The following is a 19,174-nucleotide window of genomic DNA, read 5'->3' as shown; positions in this document are numbered from 1 at the left end:
CTACGATACAACAGTGGCATGCCGCTTTCTGCTGGGAAGATACTTTACAAAAGTAGAATAGTCGTGATATAATTTATTCAATTGAGAAAAAAAATGGAATATCTTGACGTTTCATCCGTTCAGAACATTAAGGCGCTGTCTGCCTTGCTTTCCTCTCAACAAGAAGAGGAAAATGATGACGATTATCAAGTGAGTATATTTTCCCATGTCAGTGTTCAATAATTTTTTTCCCCTGGTTCTTGAAGTCTTTTTCTCATTCTAAATATTTTCAGGATGTGTCTCCTTATGCAAAGATGGGCCCCGGACATATAGGGCCACCGACCAAAAAAGAGAAAGAAGGTACAGTACTAACTTATTTCTCATCAAGAAATAAAACGGATAATGCAAGTTGTGTGTGCATTTTAGAGTCGTCAGTTTACGCGAAAAAGAACAGCAAAGAGGTGTGGAGCGAAGAGGAGGTGGCCGACGGCCCGCAATACGATGATGACACTGACCCACGGCCGCAGCCTCAGTAAGTTCACACAGCAACATATGGATTTACAGTAGTCATGTTTTACTGTTAAATGAGACGTATTCCCCTATTTTGGAAGTCACTAATCAAGCCTTAAGACGTGAAATATAAAGTGCTTTCTCCCCCCTGTGACTATGCACAGATATGAAATCATCCTCAAGCAAAGTGTCGGCACAGAGGATCTCTTTTTGGGCTTGAGCAGAAAGGACCCTTCCTCCATGTGCTGTGAGGCAATGCTGGTAATGAGGTTTCTGTCTAAGTGGAAAATTCCACAACCAAGAAATGATCTGCCTATTTCCCAAAATGAGAGCAACTCGTTCAGAATTTTGCGCTGTAACAGTGAGGCTAATTTGACTGCCTCCAAACTTCATGACTTGGCAATGAGGCGATTAGAAAATCTCCAGTTTTTAAGTGATGGCCACACTACTTGGAAGCACCGTCATGTCAATAAATAAATAAAAAGAAATCAACTCTTCACTCCACACCATAGTAAAATTGCTCATAAATTGTTTCAGAGACACAATTCCATAATCAGACCTTCCCTGTTGACTTTGACCACAAAGGGAGGGAAGAATGTTCAAATTTGTCCCAACTGTCAGTATGTATGTGTGCCCCGCTCTACAGGTCACAAGAGCATTTGAAAGCTCAGACTCCACTACAATAAATAAACACAAGACATGTGTGTGGTCCTCATATCCTGGACCCATTTCACATTAAGCACAACAGTCCAAAATGTTGATGATGGATATTTCTACAACCAGGTGAAAATCAAACTCCCGGACAGCAAAGCGACGGACGTGACTCTGGACTTGAAAGAAAAGTTCCTTGATCTTCGGACACCAAAATAGTAAGTAACATTATTAATACCCTTGATTACCGGTACCTCTTGTAATGCTCATGACACACTTCTGTCAGACTTCACCTCAGATCAGATTTAATTTAAAACATGTTACGTTATAACATGTTTAGAACAATGTCTATCATGAGTGGACCCACAAAAAGTCTCAACTATTTTGGTTTCTAATCTTAACATTAACCTGCACATTTTGTGTCTTAATGTTGTAGTCGACTAGGCCTTCACCTCCCACACCCGGTCCACCACCAGGAGGGTAAGGCTCAGTTTTTTAGCGAAAGAGAGGAATTAGAAGTAACGCTGGTGATGAATCGACCACTGGACGCCATCAACATGCAGTGAAACTCGATGGCTCGCAAGATCACACCTGGAATGGATCTCCAAAGTCTCTTTTTGAAGACAAAATAATGCTCAGATGATTTTTTAAAGACAGCATGTTTAATTGACATTCAAAACAGAGTGGGGCAAAAGTAGGTGTAAACATTTTTTTTCTCATTTATGTCATAGTCCAATTTTTCATGGAATATTTTTGTCTCTTACATCTTGACCTTCCTTCCCTTCCTAAATTGCTTTTTATTCTTGCATCTTTCCTTCAATAATTCCTTCAGTGAAATCTTTCTTTCTGACCTCTTTCCCCTGGCATCTTTTCCATCCTTCAGTTCTCTCATTCCTTCTTGTCTTCTTTCCCTCAGACCTGTTTTCTTATTCGTATGTCCTTCCTCCTGTCATTTAAACCTGCTTTTCTCCTTTCCTTTCATCTTCCACTCCAGACCTTTTTCTTCTTCCTGACCTCTAGTCCTCCTTACCACCCTCCCTTTTGGCTTCCTTCCCTCCTCCCTTAGCTCTGTCCCTCAAACCCATTTATTTTGAATCCTTCCTTTGTTTAGAACTACTTTTCTGTCTTCCTTTCTTCCTCAAGCACCTATCCAATATCCAACTTTGTAGATTGTGTACTTGTGCTGTACTGTAAAACACCCTCATAAAATGTATCCACATATTCTACATCCTTGATCAAGAATGTCAAGCGTTTTTGAGCCACCAGGTGGCAAATGTCATTAATAAAATGAAAAAAAAAAGCCAAAGTTGAGTAGAAAAAGCTTCATATGACTATCACTTGTTTCTGTATACAGTACAGTACAGTATATGACTCCTGGTATCAATAAGGAAGGAAACTCTTGGTTTCCCGGCGTGCACTTGTTCCACTGCGCAGGCGCAGACGGCTTTATTTATTTCACGACCCGAGAAAACCGGAAACTACGAGGCTGTGGACTTGACCGCACTTGGTAAAGTTTGTCACTTAAAATACTTCACACATTCCTATAGCGTTTTAAATAAAACGTTGTTGAACGTCAACATTTTCTTTTTTTTTTTTAAAGATAAGCGGAAAAAAGCTAACGGCTCGCAATGCTGGAGTATCGTTAGCACACACGGGCCCCTTCATTCAGTGCTTAGCATGTCCTTTTTTAAAACACTTTCCTGACAATATCCTGCTTCTACTCGCTTATATTGTACGCCGAACCTGTAAAATCCCCGAGAAAACATGATCTTACTGGCCACTGGCCTTTATTAGTTACGTCGAGTGGTGTAGTGAAGGATTAGCATCTTTAATTGATTTAAATGATTAAAACTGCATTTTATTCTGGGGAGATTCCACCTTTAATGACAGGTTCGTAAACATTAGCTCATAACTCGCTTACATACGTTCAGTCTTTTTTTTCTGTTTTAATGTTTTGACAGACTCACACTGGTGTGAATAAGATCATAATTCACTTTGCAAGTGTCAAAGGAATTTGAATTAATATATCAAAAGTCTTGTAAAGCTGTACCTTTAGTGATTGTTCATTTATTAATCTTCATTTTTCATCTGATTACTCTGTTATGTAATGTGATAATCAATTATAAAATTTTCTGGTACCTGCCGCCCGAGGCGCCCACCGTTGTCCTAAAAGCAAAATAGAGTTTATGACTCATGTATAACTTTTTCATAGTTGTGATGGTGGCAAGGGTGTGATCGGCAGCTACCATGACCGAGTGCTTCCTGCCACCCAGCAGCAGCCCCGCCGAGCAACGGCGGGCTGAGCATCCGGGTGGCGTGGCGCGCACCCCTAGCTCCGAGGAGATAAGCCCCACCAAGTTTCCCGGGTTGTACCGCACCGGTGACCCATCGCCACCGCACGATGGCCTCCACCATGAGGCGCCAGATGCATACGTGTCAGATGAGGACAAAGAGCACAGCAAGAAGAAGAACAAGTTCAAGAAGAAGGAGAAGCGCAGTAAGTGGTACTTAATATGGATTAACTAAATGGATGGATGGATGGTGTTTCTATTGCCTGTTTTTACATTTTCATCCCAGTTTTCCTTATTTCCATTTCCAGTTCCCTTTTGTGGTGGCTTCATAAAAGAAGCCAAAGAAAAAGCTGGTGGGGGGTGGGAAGCGCGGGATCTTGGGGTGCGGTCTCCTCACCGCCAGCTAGATTTATGGAATATTTGTTAATGTATTATTAAGAATATATTTGACATGTTATTCAATATTGCATTATAATAAAGGACTTTTTTATTCACCAACTTTTGTTTTCAATACCTGGTGGCACAAGTGAGCACGAACTGCCTTTTTTAAAGACTTTAAATGATTTAAAATGAGGGCGGTTGAAGCACAAGGGAGTTGTGCCACATTCGTGGCTGACCTCTTTTTTTTTCCAAGCACCCCCTGTTTCTCCTGCCTCCCTTCCTGTTTCTCATGTAGAACAACTATCCAAAACTCTCCCTCCCTTTTACTCTCCCTCTCTCGACCCAGCGGAAGGATATGCCGCCTTCCAGGAGGACAGCTCGGCAGACGAGGCGGAGAGCCCGTCCAAGATGAAGCGCTCAAAAGGCATCCATGTGTTCAAGAAGCCCAGCTTCTCCAAGAAGAAGGAGAAGGACTTCAAGGTGAAGGAGAAGGGCCCTAAAGAGGCAAAAGACAAGAAGTCCAAGGACCTGACAGCTGCAGATGTGGTGAAACAGTGGAAAGAGAAGAAGAAAAAGAAGAAGCCTGCCACTGGTACCGCCCCTGCCGTTGACGTGGAGACATTGCCAGCAGAGATGCCCGCCTTCAGGCCCATCTTCGGTGCCCCCCTAGCGGAGGCGGTGAAGCGGACTGCGTTATATGATGGCATCCAGCTGCCCGCAATCTTCAGGGAGTGTGTGGATTACATCGAGAACTACGGCATGAAGTGTGAAGGCATCTATCGCGTCTCAGGTATGCTTCACACCATGAGAATAGTTATAAAGATGTTTGATTGTATATACCCTTGTAAGAGAGGACGACCAGGGAGAAGTGAGAGAATAAATAAAAGCAACACTTCCTAAGCTGGGTTTTCAAACGGGACTGATGGAGGAAAAAAAAATCGCCATAACAACACTTTCTTAGTTTTAGAGGTGACAGGCGCAGAGGAAGACTACAGGAAGCAACAATAGCATGTGCCAATATGAATGAGTGGGGACAGATAGAGAGAGAAAAGTCAAATAAAAGCACGGGCAGGGGACAACCACAAGTCACTGTTAATTTGTGGTTTTTCGAGGGGGATAGATAGATTGAGTCAAAAGACGGAACAAAAAGCAACAACAACAACGATATTAAGTACATATACTGGTACTTAGTTTGTATTGAGACAGACAGAGAGAAAAAGAAACAGAGCAATAGAAAATGAATGTAAGAAGACCTATTTTATTGTTTTGGAGAAGGATGGCAAGAGAGAAAAAAAAGGGGGCACAGAGAGAAGAGACCCCCCCCCCCCCCAAAGAAAAAACAATAACAAAAAAACTAGAATGAATGATCTTTCGTGTCTCTGTCAGGTATGAAGTCCAAAGTGGACGAGCTGAAAGCGGCATATGACCGGGAGGAGTGCCCGTGTCTGGAGGAGTACGACCCTCACACGGTGGCCAGCCTGCTCAAGCAGTACTTGCGCGAGCTGCCCGACAACCTGCTGGGCCGGGACCTGGGACAGCGCTTCGAGGATGCGTGCGGTAGGCAGGCGGAGGCCGACAAGGTGAGCGAGTTCCAGCGACTGCTGGTAGAGGCGCCGCCCGAGAGCCGCCTCCTGCTGGGCTGGCTGGTCACACACATGGATCATGTCATCGCCAAGGAGGCCGACACCAAGATGAACATCCAAAACATCTCCATCGTCCTCAACCCCACCATACAGGTCCCTTTTTACATTGCCATAAATTAGGTCTGTTTATCTTTGAAGCTCCGGCCTACTTTAGAACATTTATTCTGATGTGGGATATTTATTGGGCTGCTCCACTTTTTCCCAATTTACCAAGTATGCAATTTTGACAATTTTTTAATTTCTTAAATCATATTTCTCACGAAATTACAAAATAAAATGAACCCCGTTCAATATTTTAGATCACTAAAGTGCATGTGTGGACAGCAAACGGCAAAGTTACTCCTCTAAGTAGACTATATGGGCCACTGTTAAATGATAGTTGATTGTTGAGACGCGATGAATTATGTTCAATTGGGGAAAAAAATATTTGTTGAGTTATGTCTAATAGATGTGAACTAATTTTTGGGTGCGTAATCGAAAACGCCCCCATCATAGAGGGCTTCTCCCACCTTGTGTTTAGTAAATAAACTTTGACCCTCTCACCGTTATTTCAGATCGGAAACCGGGTCCTCTACATGTTTTTCACGCACGCGAAGGAGCTGTTCGGTGATGTGGCCCTGAGGCAGGTGGTGCGCCCGCTCCGCTGGTCCAACATGGCCACCATGCCGGCACTGCCTGAGACTCAGGATAGCATCAAAGAGGAGATTAGGCGACAGGTGAGAAGATAAATGTTTGCCGTCTGTTGTGTTGCTGCCGTTAGTCTCCTCTTGAATGAAAATTCCCATTTTAAGGTTCGAGGGGACACAAGGCTGGAAGTGACAAAAATATACGCTATACTCTACGGTTTCTATTTTATCTTGTCCCGACTGATGTATTTGTGTAGGAGTTCCTGCTCAACTGCCTGCACAGGGACCTGCAGGCTGGCGTAAAGGACTTGTCCAAAGAGGAGCGTCTTTGGGAGGTCCAGAGAATCCTCACAGCTCTCAAGCGTAAGCTGAGGGAGGCCAAGCGACAAGTAAGAGGCGTTCATTTTCAAATGCCACGCCCTCCTTCGTTGAACGAGGTTGGCGTCATGGTGGTGACTCTTTTTTTGTTGTTGTTGTTGCGATGATTTAGGAGTGTGAAACTAAGATCGCCCAGGAAATCGCCAGCCTGTCCAAGGAAGACGTTTCCAAAGAAGAGATGACAGAGAATGAGGAGGAAGTGGTTAACCTTTTACTGGCACAGGTGAGTGCCTCGCCACCTTACATACAGTTCATAAACCAGCACTGGTTGTGTATATCGCAAGCGTTAGCCTGATACTTTATTCGTCATAATTTGGTCAATGTAATATTTTTGCAAAAATCTATACTTTCAATCGACCCCTGTGTACATGTGTTATTTTAAAATACAGGTCACCGATCTACGGTGATGAAAATGGCTTGCTTTCTTTGAACGATACATTGTTAATGATTGAACAAGCACACCGTTTTTGAGGTCAACTGAAAAGTGACAACACGGCACATCAAAGGTATTCGAAACAAAGTCAAAGATAACTAATAATAAATAAAACATAAGAAAGTAAATCAAAATATGAGAGGACTGTAAATGTTGTACATTATACTGTATATTAAAAAAGCAAGAACATGTTGATTTCATCACATTTATTTATGACATTTGCTTCCTTATGTCTGGTCAGGAAAATGAGATCCTGACAGAACAAGAGGAGTTAATCTCTCTGGAGCAAGTATTGCGCCGACAGATTGCCACAGAGAAGGAGGAGATCGAGAGGCTACGGGCGGAGATCGCAGATATCCAGAGGTAAGTCAGTGGCCGTAATATACGCTGTGGTGCCAGAGTATTAACTAAAGCCCTAATCTTCCTCTCTAGTCGTCAGCAGGGCCGCAGCGAGACCGAGGAGTATTCGTCGGAGAGTGAGAGCGAAAGTGAGGACGAGGAGGAGCTGCAGATGATCCTGGAGGACCTTCAGAAGCAAAACGAGGAGCTGGAGGTAAAGAGGAATTGCCTCAAAAGTCAACAGCAAGCGAGTTCAAGCCGTTGTTGTGTGAAATGTCATCAAATGTTATGATGCTTCAGTCAAGTGTGCGTGAAAAGGGTTAACGCCTTTTTTAAATCAATTTATCTCATCAAATAATTGTTTCATTTATTTTTGTTAATAATGAAATGAAAAAAAAGTGATTAAAAACTTTTTTTTCCATGTATATTCTTTATCCTCTGGAAAAAAAAACCACTTTTACTGTAGCTTCAGTTACAGTAGTTGTGAAACTTTTTTCTTTTTTTTTGTCGGTCTGCATAACTGTAGTATTCTGCTCCCTGGTGACAAGTTGTGCACACAAGACAAACCCAGTTATTTAATCATGATGCGCGAAAGTGTTTGTTTACATTGTACTTAATTATGGTATTACTATATGATTTTATTACGTACAGTATCGTGGAATGTTGTTGGCCTTATTTAAAAACACACGGGGTCCATCTCAGGATGTATTGTTTTGTATTGTATCTTATTCGCGTCCTTAAAGAAGACAAGCGCTGAAAATAATGCAAGGACGTTAGATGCTCACTGGGTTGGAATCTCATGAGATGACCGTTACCGACCGACTTTTGCGTCACAGAACAAGAACACCCACCTGAACCAGGCCATCCACGAGGAGCAGGAGGCCATCTTGGAGCTGCGCGTCCAGCTGCGCCTCCTACAGAGCCACAAGGTGCAGCATGAGCTTGCTGCGCCGCCGCCGCCGCTGCCGACACCAACAGCAGCCGAGCAAGCCGCACCCACAGAACCCAGCCCGGAAGCCCGAGGCGGTGGCGAGGAGCAAGCCAAGGTTGCCGACAGCAGCACCAGTACCGCCGCTGCTGCCTGCATTGTGGCACCCCCCGGAAAGACAGTGAAGGATCCTCCCAAGCCGTCGCCCAGCAAAGATCGGCGGGATGGCAACATGTGAGGCAAAGTTGGAAGAAGAGTGTTCCCTTACCTAAAAAAAAAAAATACAAATACCATAGTATGTACATCATTGCTTCATCTTATGGTGACATATTGACCAAATAATTACAAATCTGGAAAGTCCTTGCTGTGGCCTTTCGTATGATGTGTGAGTCAATGAGGTTTGTCCCGAATTGATTGAGGTAGCGGTAAATGTTGACATTTTCAACAACAAAAAAAGAAGTCTTCTTTTTCGTCATTATTTCATCATGAGGCAGCATATTGACTAACTACAAATCTGAGTCCTTGTATAAGCCTTTTAAATGACGTGTGAGTTGATGAGGTTTGTTGTCAATTTATTTTGGACCTGCTTAGTCGCAAATTACAAGTATAAAAAAAGATTGTCAGTGCTTCATCTTACATATTGACTAAATAACTACAGATATGGGAGGTTCTTATCGTGGCTTTTTATTATGCATGAGTTGATGAACTTTGCTGAAAATAGATTTTTGGCCCATGGTTAAGAGTAAACGTAGCGACTTTCAAGCATAAGAAAAAAACCCCCACTTTACTTCCTGTTACTGCTTCATTTTATGCATAAATATTGACAAATTAATTACAGCGCTGGAAAGGTCTCGCTAATGTTTGAGTTAATGATGTTTGTTGCTTGACCTGGTTGGTAGTGTTTGACATTTTTATTTTTCAAGCCGAAAAACAAGTATTTTGATCATTGCTTAATTTTGGGTCAACATATTGACTAAATAATTACACATCTCGAAAGCCCTTGTAAATTCCTTGAATATGACGTCAGCTGGTGAAACTTGTTTTTGATACAGATTTTTTTTTTGGGGGGTGAGATTTGTTCAGCTTACAATACATTGACTAAATTCTTAAAGATTTAGAAACACTGGTTGGATGAAGTCCTATGGGCAACGCTTGAAAATTAACGAAACCAAGAAGTCCACAAATACTCCTCGCATATAATAATAATAAACATGTTTGTCATATATTTTCATAAATTCATATGTCAACAATACACTGTGCCAAAATGAAGACTGATTAAACAAAACAAATGCTCTTTGAATACATATGATAGCTCTAAATATTTACATTGAAGATATACGTGGATTGAAATGTTTGTAGAAATACTGTATATTATAGGTAACAAATGGCTGAAAGAAGTGTTACCGTGCAATCATCTCCATGGGAATTGTCATGATGATTTCTCATATATTTTGCTCTGTATTTTATAACACTATCCTGTTATCTTCTGGCAATTTGTTGGAGGCTCGGGTGTGACATTTCATATTTTCATTTTTTCCCCCCTCGCTGTGTAAATTATTTTATACACGCTTTAATTGACTTGTATGCTTGCTTCTTGTCTCATGATCTGTGTTATTAAATAACGCTGTGACTGAAACATTTATATGCTGTGAGGAATAAGGAAAAGCATGCATTTTTAGTGACTTGTTTGCTTTATGCCCAACACAGCCAAAGGATTTTTCCTTTTAATGTTTCCATTCAGCATTAAATATTACTAAATATATTACAATAATATGATTACAATGAAAACCTGATGTGTTCGAGAAAAAACTAGGGCAGATTCAGAATCTACAACAATAAAAAAAAAATCTTGAAAATTTACTTGCATCTCAGATTTAAAACATTTGTAAAAAATCTATTGACCAGTTTGAAAGAACTGTAGTTATATAAAGGGAAAAATAAATACAAAATAAGACAAACGAGGGATGACATTAACTGTTATTGAGCCCACCCCCCAAATATTACCATTTTTTTATTCTCTGCCCATTTCAGACATGCAGTTATGCAAAGTTACGTGTAGTCACAAAAACCCAATACAGGAAGTTAGCAAAATGAAATTATTCATGTTGAAAATAATGTGTGCGCGTATATTCTAGTAATGTTTTTAGAGCGATTTGCGAGCTGACAAACAAAATGAATTCGTATGCTGTTCGCAATTAAAAACAGGATCTCTTCAGTTTAAACTTGTGTCATTATGTATAGTACGCTTCTTTCGCCATTTACCGGTAGTTCTTTATTTTGGAATCCGTCACAGGATGTGCATCACATTTTGGTGCGAGATGTTCTTGCTGATGGTCAGCAAGTCAGACAGTCCGGGGCTGGGTTTTTTTCTCCTACGTAGAGTCGGGGACTGCCGCTGAAAAAAAGAACACTTTTCAAATATGACGAGACAAAGACAGTAATGGAACACTAATATACTGTACAATGATTTAAGTCATTTTGGCGACCCACCATGGCGATAAGGGAGCTCAAAGTTTGTCTTTTAGGGGTAAGTGACACCTATTTTATCTCCCTCCATTTTGGGGACATTCTTTCGCTGTAAATACTTGTGTTTGTTATTTGTTTAATCTAACCTTGTGTGTTGGACTTCACGAGACCCCGTACTAACTAGCGATCTGAACTGTCGACTTTTTTTTCATGAAAATCGTGAAACCCGTTCTACCCCTTTGATGGCAAACTGTTGACCCAAAAACAAACCTCATCAGGAGCAGCTGACAATTCGGGAACATTTTGGTTACGTTCTGACGTTCTATGACGTAATCGCACCGACTCGACATTTAACTGTCACTTCATGAGAGAGCTGACCGTTCTCAGAATATGATATATATTTTTTTCTTAACTCCGTACATTTACAGTATTGGGCAATTGTTTGCCTTTTGTTTCGTTTAAAAACACACGAAAAGTACAACATTTACTCTGCGTTTTTAATTAATTAAATAACAAATTTTGAATTACTTTTTGTGACTTTCGGCTTGTCCCTTCAACGCTCACCACAGCGACTCACAAAATAATACTGTACATTAAGATTAAATTATTAAATATTGAAAATGGTCCTAATGTGCATTATAAATAATTTTTTTCACCTAATGTTTATGTAATATTAAAAAAAACGTTTTACTAAAAAATGGAATTTAAATTTGACTGAGTAAAACCCTTTAAATTAATACAATACGTTCAAATGTAATAATTAAACTTAAAAATAATTTTCTTGAAATACATTTCACTATTTTCGTATTTATTGTAAAATTATTTAGCATTCTCAACACAAATATTAATATTTTCAAATAATAAAATTTACATGCACTTCTCTTGAGGTAAATGCTGCCATTTTAAAATGGAAACACATGAAAGAGTGCTAAGTGAAGCACTGGCTTGTCACTACGTGAAGTTTAATGCTGGTAAAGTTTAACAAGTGGAGTCAGCTGTGTAAATACATTATTGTAAAATATTGGGATACATAATGGTGCTCTATGATTTTGCATTTCTCATTGTCTTGCATGATTGGGATGGCAAAGATTTTTCTGAATGAATCATTGTCCTTGCTGACTGCCAATGTTCGTATGTGTACGTATGTGTGTGCAGGACACTGGTGTGGGCAAATCCAGCATTGTATGTCGCTTTGTCCAGGATCACTTTGACCACAACATCAGCCCCACGATAGGGTGAGACCACAGTCAGGAAAACAGCAACAGCATAGCAGCTTGTGAAATACAGTTGGAATTATGGAAATAGCTGAAATAATGTATTCCAAATTCAAAATGTTCACACCATTAATCATTTTTTAACTGCATAGCTTAAAGTTTAATATTGTTAACCACCACACAAGTGTAAAAAGAAATTGATGCAGAGGTTTTGACTGCGGCTAATGCTAAGTGAAGTCTAATTCTAAGCTAAATTTAATGTAAAGTAATGTGAAAAGATGACCCCGATATGATAGTCTGCCAAAATGCTCAGTCTTGTTGGAATAGCCAGAGAAATAGATTTTTACTTTTTAAACTTGTTGGAACGTTTTTGTGTGATATTACCAATAGAGAATCTGCTCTTGCTAATTCTAACTGAAGTCCAATGCTGAGTGAAGTTAATACAAAGTGAATGTTTAGCCTGTTGCTAAATGCTAAGTGAGGCTGTGAGAAATATAAAACTGAGTGAAAATTTTAACCGTGCGAAGTGATGTTTTTGACCATTACTCATACTAGAAACGTTTTGCTCCATCGCTAATGCTCATTCACGTTTTCGACCATCACTAATGCCCAGGGACGTTTAATGCCAAGTACAGTTTCATATTGTTGCTCATGCACAGAGAATGTTTTAGTGTTGCTAATGCTAAAGGATGCGTTAGACTGTTGCTATTCCCAAGTGACATGCTCCACTGTGGCTGATGTTAAAGGAATCTTTCGACCGTCCTTAATGCTAAGGGAAGTTTCAGACTGACGCTAATGCTGCGTGAAGTTTCACAGTCACGAATGCTAAATAAAGTTAACTGCTCAGTGAAGTTTTATGCTGTGGCTAATGCTACATGTTTCTTCCTAGAGCCTCATTCCTGACCAAGACCGTGCCGTCCGGGAGCGAGCTGCACAAATTTCTGATCTGGGACACGGCGGGACAGGAGCGGGTGACCTACTACTACTCTAGTTGTCCTTTTTTAGTTGTTGTTCACATGCCCCCATCATGTATCTTGTTCTCTTGTGAGCGATGCGCTGTCTGCCGTGAAACGCCATGGTCTGCCTTCGTGTAGAAGATCACAAGGACACCGCTAGCCTGGAGTCACATTCACATTTGACCACAGGGAAAATATTGAACACAGTGAACCCTCGCTATTTGTGGAGGTTAATGACAAAGCACAGAATTAGAATTGCTGAAAGATGCCGCAAGATTTCGACAAAGGACTACTTATGTCTTTTGCCCCCAAAATCCCGCTTCACAGTCATGAATGACATCCAAATGGAATCGAATGGGTTCTTTTTGTACTTTTCTGAAAAAATAAAAAAAAGACAGGTCGTCGTCCAATAACTGAAAAATCCAGTTTGATCAAAATAGTATACACCAAATGGCGCCCAAAGCACTTTACAAAGCCTCACATTCACCGATTGCTTTTCCACGGCCACTCAAATCCCAAATCAAATCACTGCCAATTCGTGTACAGCCGTATTATGTACTATAAGTGTATAGTAATGTTTGTTTGGCACAGAGATGCCATAAGATGAGCACAAAAACAGCTAATAAGTGTGTTTTTAGAGGGGGATAGGTTCACCCTAAAAATCTGTGATGAGGTGAAGCTGTACGTACTGGAGGCAGTCCAGCCATCAGAATTGCTGCGGAATCTTCAAAATAACAAATACAAGTAAATGAGTACAATTTCATGGAACAAGTACTAGCTATGAAGTTGTACACGTAGGGCAGTGCTTCAGGTAGTGTTCAGGTCAGCACAGAAGGTCTTGCTGAATGCGCGTGAGTCATGTTTTTGAGACCAGTGTAATTTGCAAGCATTTCTCTGTTGACAGCTTTTCTTAATAAAGCAATTGCCGAGGGTTTGAAACGGTCTTCACCGAAGTTCGTTTCATCACAAGAAGCGGCATGGTTTCTAGTCGTCACGAGCTGTCTGTGGGGTCATGGCAGGAAAGCCCACTTGAGTCTAGTTACGACACATTCTCATAAAATTTCAGTCAAGTTAATGGAAGCCTTTTTTCTTCCCCTTTGTAGTTCCACTCATTAGCTCCAATGTACTACAGAGGATCGGCTGCTGCGGTCATCGTCTATGACATCACTAAACTGGTAAGCCTCTCATTGAGCACAGCAATAATAATGATAACAACAAAGAAAACGGAAAACTCACACGATCTCAAGGTCAAAGCCGAGGTCAGACACCGAACGTCAGAACTCTGTGGCAGACTTGCAAACCACAAGGACATCCGACAACTATTTTCCGCCCTTTTTCCCCCTATCCCAGCTCTGTGCAACTGCATTACCACAGAATGGAGGGAATTAAGCTGACCTGGTAATTTTCAGCCAACTGTGTGTGCAGGACTCTTTCCAGACATTGAAGAAGTGGGTGAAAGAGCTGAAGGAACACGGACCCGAGGACATTGTTGTCGCCATCGCAGGGAACAAGAATGACCTAGGAGACATCAGGTGGGATAGTCATTGTTGTTGGACTCATAAAGTGGTACCATAATGTAGCAAACATGAATAGTTTGGCAGTGGACAATTCTTGAAAAACACAGGACAGACAAGGTCTTACTTCAAGGCCATTTGAAATTTTACCGTAAAAAAAAAAAAAAAGTGAATGACACTTTTAATTCACCAAATCGCATTAATTGTCTCACAAAAGTCCGCTAACTTAATGCTAACACGCTATGCAAAATGTCTCAAATGTTGCAGTAGTTTGAAATCTTTAAATAACAGTTCAACACAAATGGTATCTACATGTGCAGACGGAGCAAACGATACTCACAGGCATATATTCTTCATCCTGTGCAAAAATGGGCTAATATTACTGTGGCTTAGTTGCAACAGTCTTGTTTCTTCAGCATGTCTAAATGTGTTACTCTGCCCCCTGGCGGCGAAGGTGTACACACCATGCTTTTGCTTTAATACTATTTTTCCTACATCTTACCAAACATTTTATTGGTGCTTTTGGGTGCGCTGGAATGTAGTAATGACATCTGCATTCATTTCAATGGCGAAAGATGATATGATTTATGAGTGTTTTCAGTTTTGAGCAGTCTCAGAGCAACTTAAACTCAGAGCACTATTGCATGTCCATAAAAAAAGATCCTCATCGATCTCATATGTGACATTGTAGGGAAGTCCCCATGAAGGAGGCCAAGGAGTTTGCCGAATCCATTGCCGCCATCTTCATCGAGACCAGCGCCAGGAATGCCGTCAATGTGGAGGAACTCTTCCAGAAGATCAGTACGTTTCATGCCACTTCATACGAAGACTGATATTTATCGGAAAAACGGTTCAAATGAAACAACTGCTTCGATAGGCTCCCCGACCGACCCATGTGTGGATAAACAGTTTGGATTTGGTGCATGGATGAATAGTTTGGATTTAATTGAAGAGCTTTTACATGTTTTTACATATTATTAAAAATGACAAAAGCTACAGCCGTACTATAGCGAATCAAATCGTAATCCTGCTGTTGCGAATCTAATCGTTCCACATGAAAATGTGCCGCTCTCGAATCGTATCGTACCCCATGTATCGAGATATTTAACGAATTATCTTTTATGGGAGAGATGCACCCCCTGTTGTGTGCCCATTAGTACGTGTTGTATCACAGGTTTAACATAAACCATATCGCAAGTGAAAACATGAGGACTTTCTGTGCTTCCAAATACAACGTGGCACCGTTTTCACATCTTTCTATTTCAGGCAAACAGATCCCACCGCTGGACAACCCCGACGTGGAAAGTACGGAGTCGTTCAAACTGACCCGACAGCCTGCTGTGTCCACCAGGAGGTGCTGCTAGTACAGCAACAAACTGTCAAGGTCACAAGCCGCAATGCAGAACGTCATTGTGCTTAGTGTCTCATGTCTTAAAAGGTATTAGGGCCACTATGAAAAGGAAAAAAAGAAGGTTTTATATTCTCGATACATTTTATAATATTGCGATAATAAAAAAAGTTCCCTAAAAATTGACAAGTCATAATATTAAAAGAAAAAGTTATTTTATCATTTTTATTTTACAGGGAAGAAGTTGTAATATTACGAGAAAGGTATTGTTTGACAAGAATAAAGTTCTAACATTATGAGGAAAAAACCCCCAACATTGTTCTATGAGATGAGATTTTTACGAGAAAAAAACATTACATTACATTCTAAAACTCCAATGCAAGAAAATCCTGTATTTAGGGGAGCAAAAATGCAATTTTACAAGATGTATGATGTAACCTTACTTGAATTAAATGGGAAGACAACTAAAGTTGTAACATTACAATTTTAAAAGTTGTAGTACTATACGAGCAACCATGCTGTGGAAAAAAATTATTCTAGTCAAATTTATGATTTTTACAGGAAAAAGTCTTAATGTGGGAGGAAAATAATTGCAATTTACCGGACAACAGCAGGAATATCCGAGGAAAAGGTGAAAAGGTATTACCAAAAAGCATCATGTTGGGAAAAAAAATCAACAAAAAACCCTTGCAATATTACTAGAATGTTAAAAAAATTCATATTATTGCAACGATTATTGCAATCCATTCGGGTGGTGGTGTTTTTTTTTTTAATAGTGCTTATCCACCTGAAACTGTTTGCCAGTTGGCTGTTTGCTAAGTTGCAGGTTGTCTTGTCAGGTTAAAGTTTAACAAGCATCAAAAGATTGTACAAAATTACAACTTGTGGTCACTTTTGCAATTCTCTCTCCTTTTCAGTGTGGCCTTAATATTCAAACATGTGGTGTAATCTCAAATGATCACAGAAAAGAACCCCCCACCCCGCAAAGCAAATCAGATGTCGCCCTCTGGTGCTGCATTGCAGAGCACTTCTCTCCCGTCTGCTCTCATTACCTTCAATGCACTGCAGGCTCTTCAGTGGCACATCAAACATACAATTTTAATGCACCTGCAGATGTGTAGCAGAAACACACGTATGCACTTGTGTAAGAGGCAACTGTAATGCTTACAGTACTCTACCCTTTACTACAATTTTTTACATGCTGAATGAACTACTGCGGAACCTCCATTGTGGAAACATCATATCAAGAGTAAAAGCATTCACCTTTTCACAAAGAGCGAACAGGAAGGTATTTTGAAGTTACCAGTTGCTGATTCCTTTTTTTTTTTTCTCCCATCGCGTTAGGTTCCCTTTTGGTTCTTTGGTTATAATTTTCACACATGCTAGTTTTGTGAAGAAAAAGTTGCAAATTATTTGGGCATGAAGTAATTTTATGATGGAAAAAAGTTGTAATTTAATGACCAAAAAGTGTCAATTTGGCATGAAGAAAGCCGTAATTTTATGTGGAAATGTCATAATTTCGCGTGAATATAATATGAAACTACAAGAAAAAAGATGTAATATTAATCCAATAATTTCATAATCTTTAGAGAAAGAAGTTGCAATTGTATGTATTTTTATGTTTTATTTTTATGGCACAAAAATGTTGAATTTTATGAGAATTCAGAATTTTATGATTATTTTTTTACTTTACATGGAAGAAGATAATTTTGTGTGAGTTAAAAGTTAGTTATTCTTGCCAAAGTTAGAAATTGGCAAGAATAATATCTTAATTTTAAAAAAAAAGGAAAAATTTTACTCTGATTAATTTGTCATATTCTAAAAAAAAGTTGCCTTGTTCGGAGAATTCCTGTTTACTTTCTCAAGGAAAAAAATGTCACCTAACAACAATGAGGGTGTAATTTTACAAGATTTAAAATGGCAATTTTCCGGGTGTTGTTTGCTGTCGGCTGTGTTTCTTTATATCATGCCCATGATAACCATAGAACAGAAAATGGAACTTAATTTGATGTCATCGCTGCTCAGTATTATATGGCGTTTAATTTTGTGTGAAGAAACTCGCCTCACCCGCACAAACAGTAATCCGTTTTTAGCGTCTTACCTGTCATACAAGTGTAAAAGGAAGTTAATAGCTGTTTAATCAAATGAAACTTAAATAAAATCAAGCGCTCATTTGCTAAGCTCATCATTTGAATGTTCACTGAGCTGAAGTGTGGTCCCACTTTGGAGGTTCTGCTATTTTAATGTTCTGTGGTTTCACTACAGGGAGTACATGTGTTTTCCATGTATTATTTTATATTTTTACCCAAAAAGGGTTACTTTTTACTTTAAAAAAAACTCTTAAGCATGAAAGAAAGTGTTTACATACAATGGACTAACAAACACAAAATATCTTTTTGAAGGGGAAGTGAAGTAACTAGTGCCATGTGTTTTATTGTGTCATCACAAATCCAAAATAGGTATTCTTATTAATATTGTGTTTGTGGAATATGAATTAAGCATTAAAATCCACCAAGGGGTGGCCATTTTGCCTTGTACTGCTATACTTGCTGCTGACTGAAAATGACATCACAGTGCCTAAGCCTGAGGCACTGTGATGTCATTTTCAATCACCAGCAAGTGGCAAAATGGCCGCCCTTGAAATGGATTTTTATGCTTAAAACATATTCCACAAACGCAATATTAATCAGAATTCTACTTTTCGACAAGTGGGGCCACATTGAACACATTATGGTCAAGAAGATTTTTTTTACATGACTCCACTCTTTAAAGCGTGTTTTTTAAGTAAGTTTTCTTTCGCATCAATACTTTATCTCATCCATGCTGGACTCATTGTTTATATGCCATGAAGGGATCATGTGAAACATACTGGATGTCAAATTTGTTGATGTTCCTAAAAGTGCCTTTTCTGTATGAATCATCTGATTTCTCAAAGAACGTAGAGCTTTCTTGTATCCCTCTAACTTGTTTATGCATCTAATCAGTGTACTGTAATAAAATGGTAATTATACAATGTTATACTCTTGCACTTTATTTTATCATAGTTTGGTCCTTTGCATACAGGATTATGTTCAATGACTTAACCCATTACCATGAAGTTAGGGCCAAGGGAGGACATTTTTGTTCAGCTATCTTGAAAACCTGCACAGATGAGGCCTGTGCAAAATTGTTGTCGGTTTTTTTAAAATGTAAAAAGAAGTCTCGGCAAGTGAAACATTTTTTTTCAAACCGTAATATTTAGAAGATGGACGACAGACATGTTATTGTGAGTGACCTGGAAGGTGTTTTACTTTCATTTCCTCGTCTTTGATGGTCATCACGTAATTGGCATGATTTTTTTTGAAAGACAAAAAATAATCTACAAGATACAAGGTAATAATTTTAAGAGAAATGCCTAATTGTCTGAGAATATAATTGTCAATTTATGAAACTAAAGTTATTTTATGAGAAAAAAATTAATTTTATGAGGAAACAGTGGGTGCCAAACCGTGAGTATGCGGGGGTCCACTCCATAGTT

At 39.6% G+C, this 19,174-nt stretch overlaps 3 protein-coding genes across 4 annotated transcripts; all 3 read left to right on the top strand.

Moving 5' to 3' along the window:
* The first annotated feature begins 18 nt into the window (after positions 1–18).
* dnaaf6 (dynein axonemal assembly factor 6) lies at positions 19–2,446 on the top strand. The gene is made up of 6 exons (XM_086129523.1): positions 19–189; positions 273–339; positions 406–511; positions 654–750; positions 1,273–1,358; positions 1,577–2,446. The coding sequence occupies exons 1-6, from the start codon at positions 94–96 to the stop codon at positions 1,704–1,706; spliced, it is 582 nt and encodes a 193-aa protein (XP_085985649.1). The 5' UTR covers positions 19–93; the 3' UTR covers positions 1,707–2,446.
* Positions 2,447–2,586: 140 nt separating this feature from the next.
* Positions 2,587–9,801, top strand: ralbp1 (ralA binding protein 1). Its single transcript, XM_086129859.1, has 10 exons — positions 2,587–2,647; positions 3,353–3,637; positions 4,159–4,602; positions 5,199–5,548; positions 6,010–6,171; positions 6,339–6,470; positions 6,572–6,682; positions 7,134–7,255; positions 7,325–7,445; positions 8,068–9,801. The coding sequence occupies exons 2-10, from the start codon at positions 3,388–3,390 to the stop codon at positions 8,395–8,397; spliced, it is 2,022 nt and encodes a 673-aa protein (XP_085985985.1). The 5' UTR covers positions 2,587–2,647; positions 3,353–3,387; the 3' UTR covers positions 8,398–9,801.
* A 677-nt stretch (positions 9,802–10,478) lies between these two features.
* rab31 (RAB31, member RAS oncogene family) lies at positions 10,479–18,675 on the top strand. 2 transcript variants are annotated; one of them, XR_015102890.1, is made up of 8 exons: positions 10,479–10,686; positions 11,781–11,860; positions 12,729–12,810; positions 13,899–13,970; positions 14,221–14,327; positions 15,001–15,110; positions 15,576–16,296; positions 16,575–18,675. XR_015102890.1 is itself a non-coding variant. In XM_086129701.1 (7 exons), the coding sequence occupies exons 1-7, from the start codon at positions 10,651–10,653 to the stop codon at positions 15,671–15,673; spliced, it is 585 nt and encodes a 194-aa protein (XP_085985827.1). In that variant the 5' UTR covers positions 10,479–10,650; the 3' UTR covers positions 15,674–18,675. The 2 variants fall into 2 exon arrangements, 1 of the variants encoding a protein (XP_085985827.1); XM_086129701.1 differs by having other exon boundaries at positions 15,576–18,675.
* The last annotated feature ends 499 nt before the right edge of the window (positions 18,676–19,174 follow it).

Source organism: Hippocampus guttulatus, chromosome 14 (genome assembly GCF_054856545.1).
Source record: "Hippocampus guttulatus isolate MCC_2025c chromosome 14, RoL_Hgut_1.0, whole genome shotgun sequence".
Taxonomy (NCBI): Eukaryota; Metazoa; Chordata; class Actinopteri; order Syngnathiformes; family Syngnathidae; genus Hippocampus; species Hippocampus guttulatus.
Note: the sequence above shows the minus strand (reverse complement) of the source record. Positions and strands in the feature narration are given on the sequence as shown.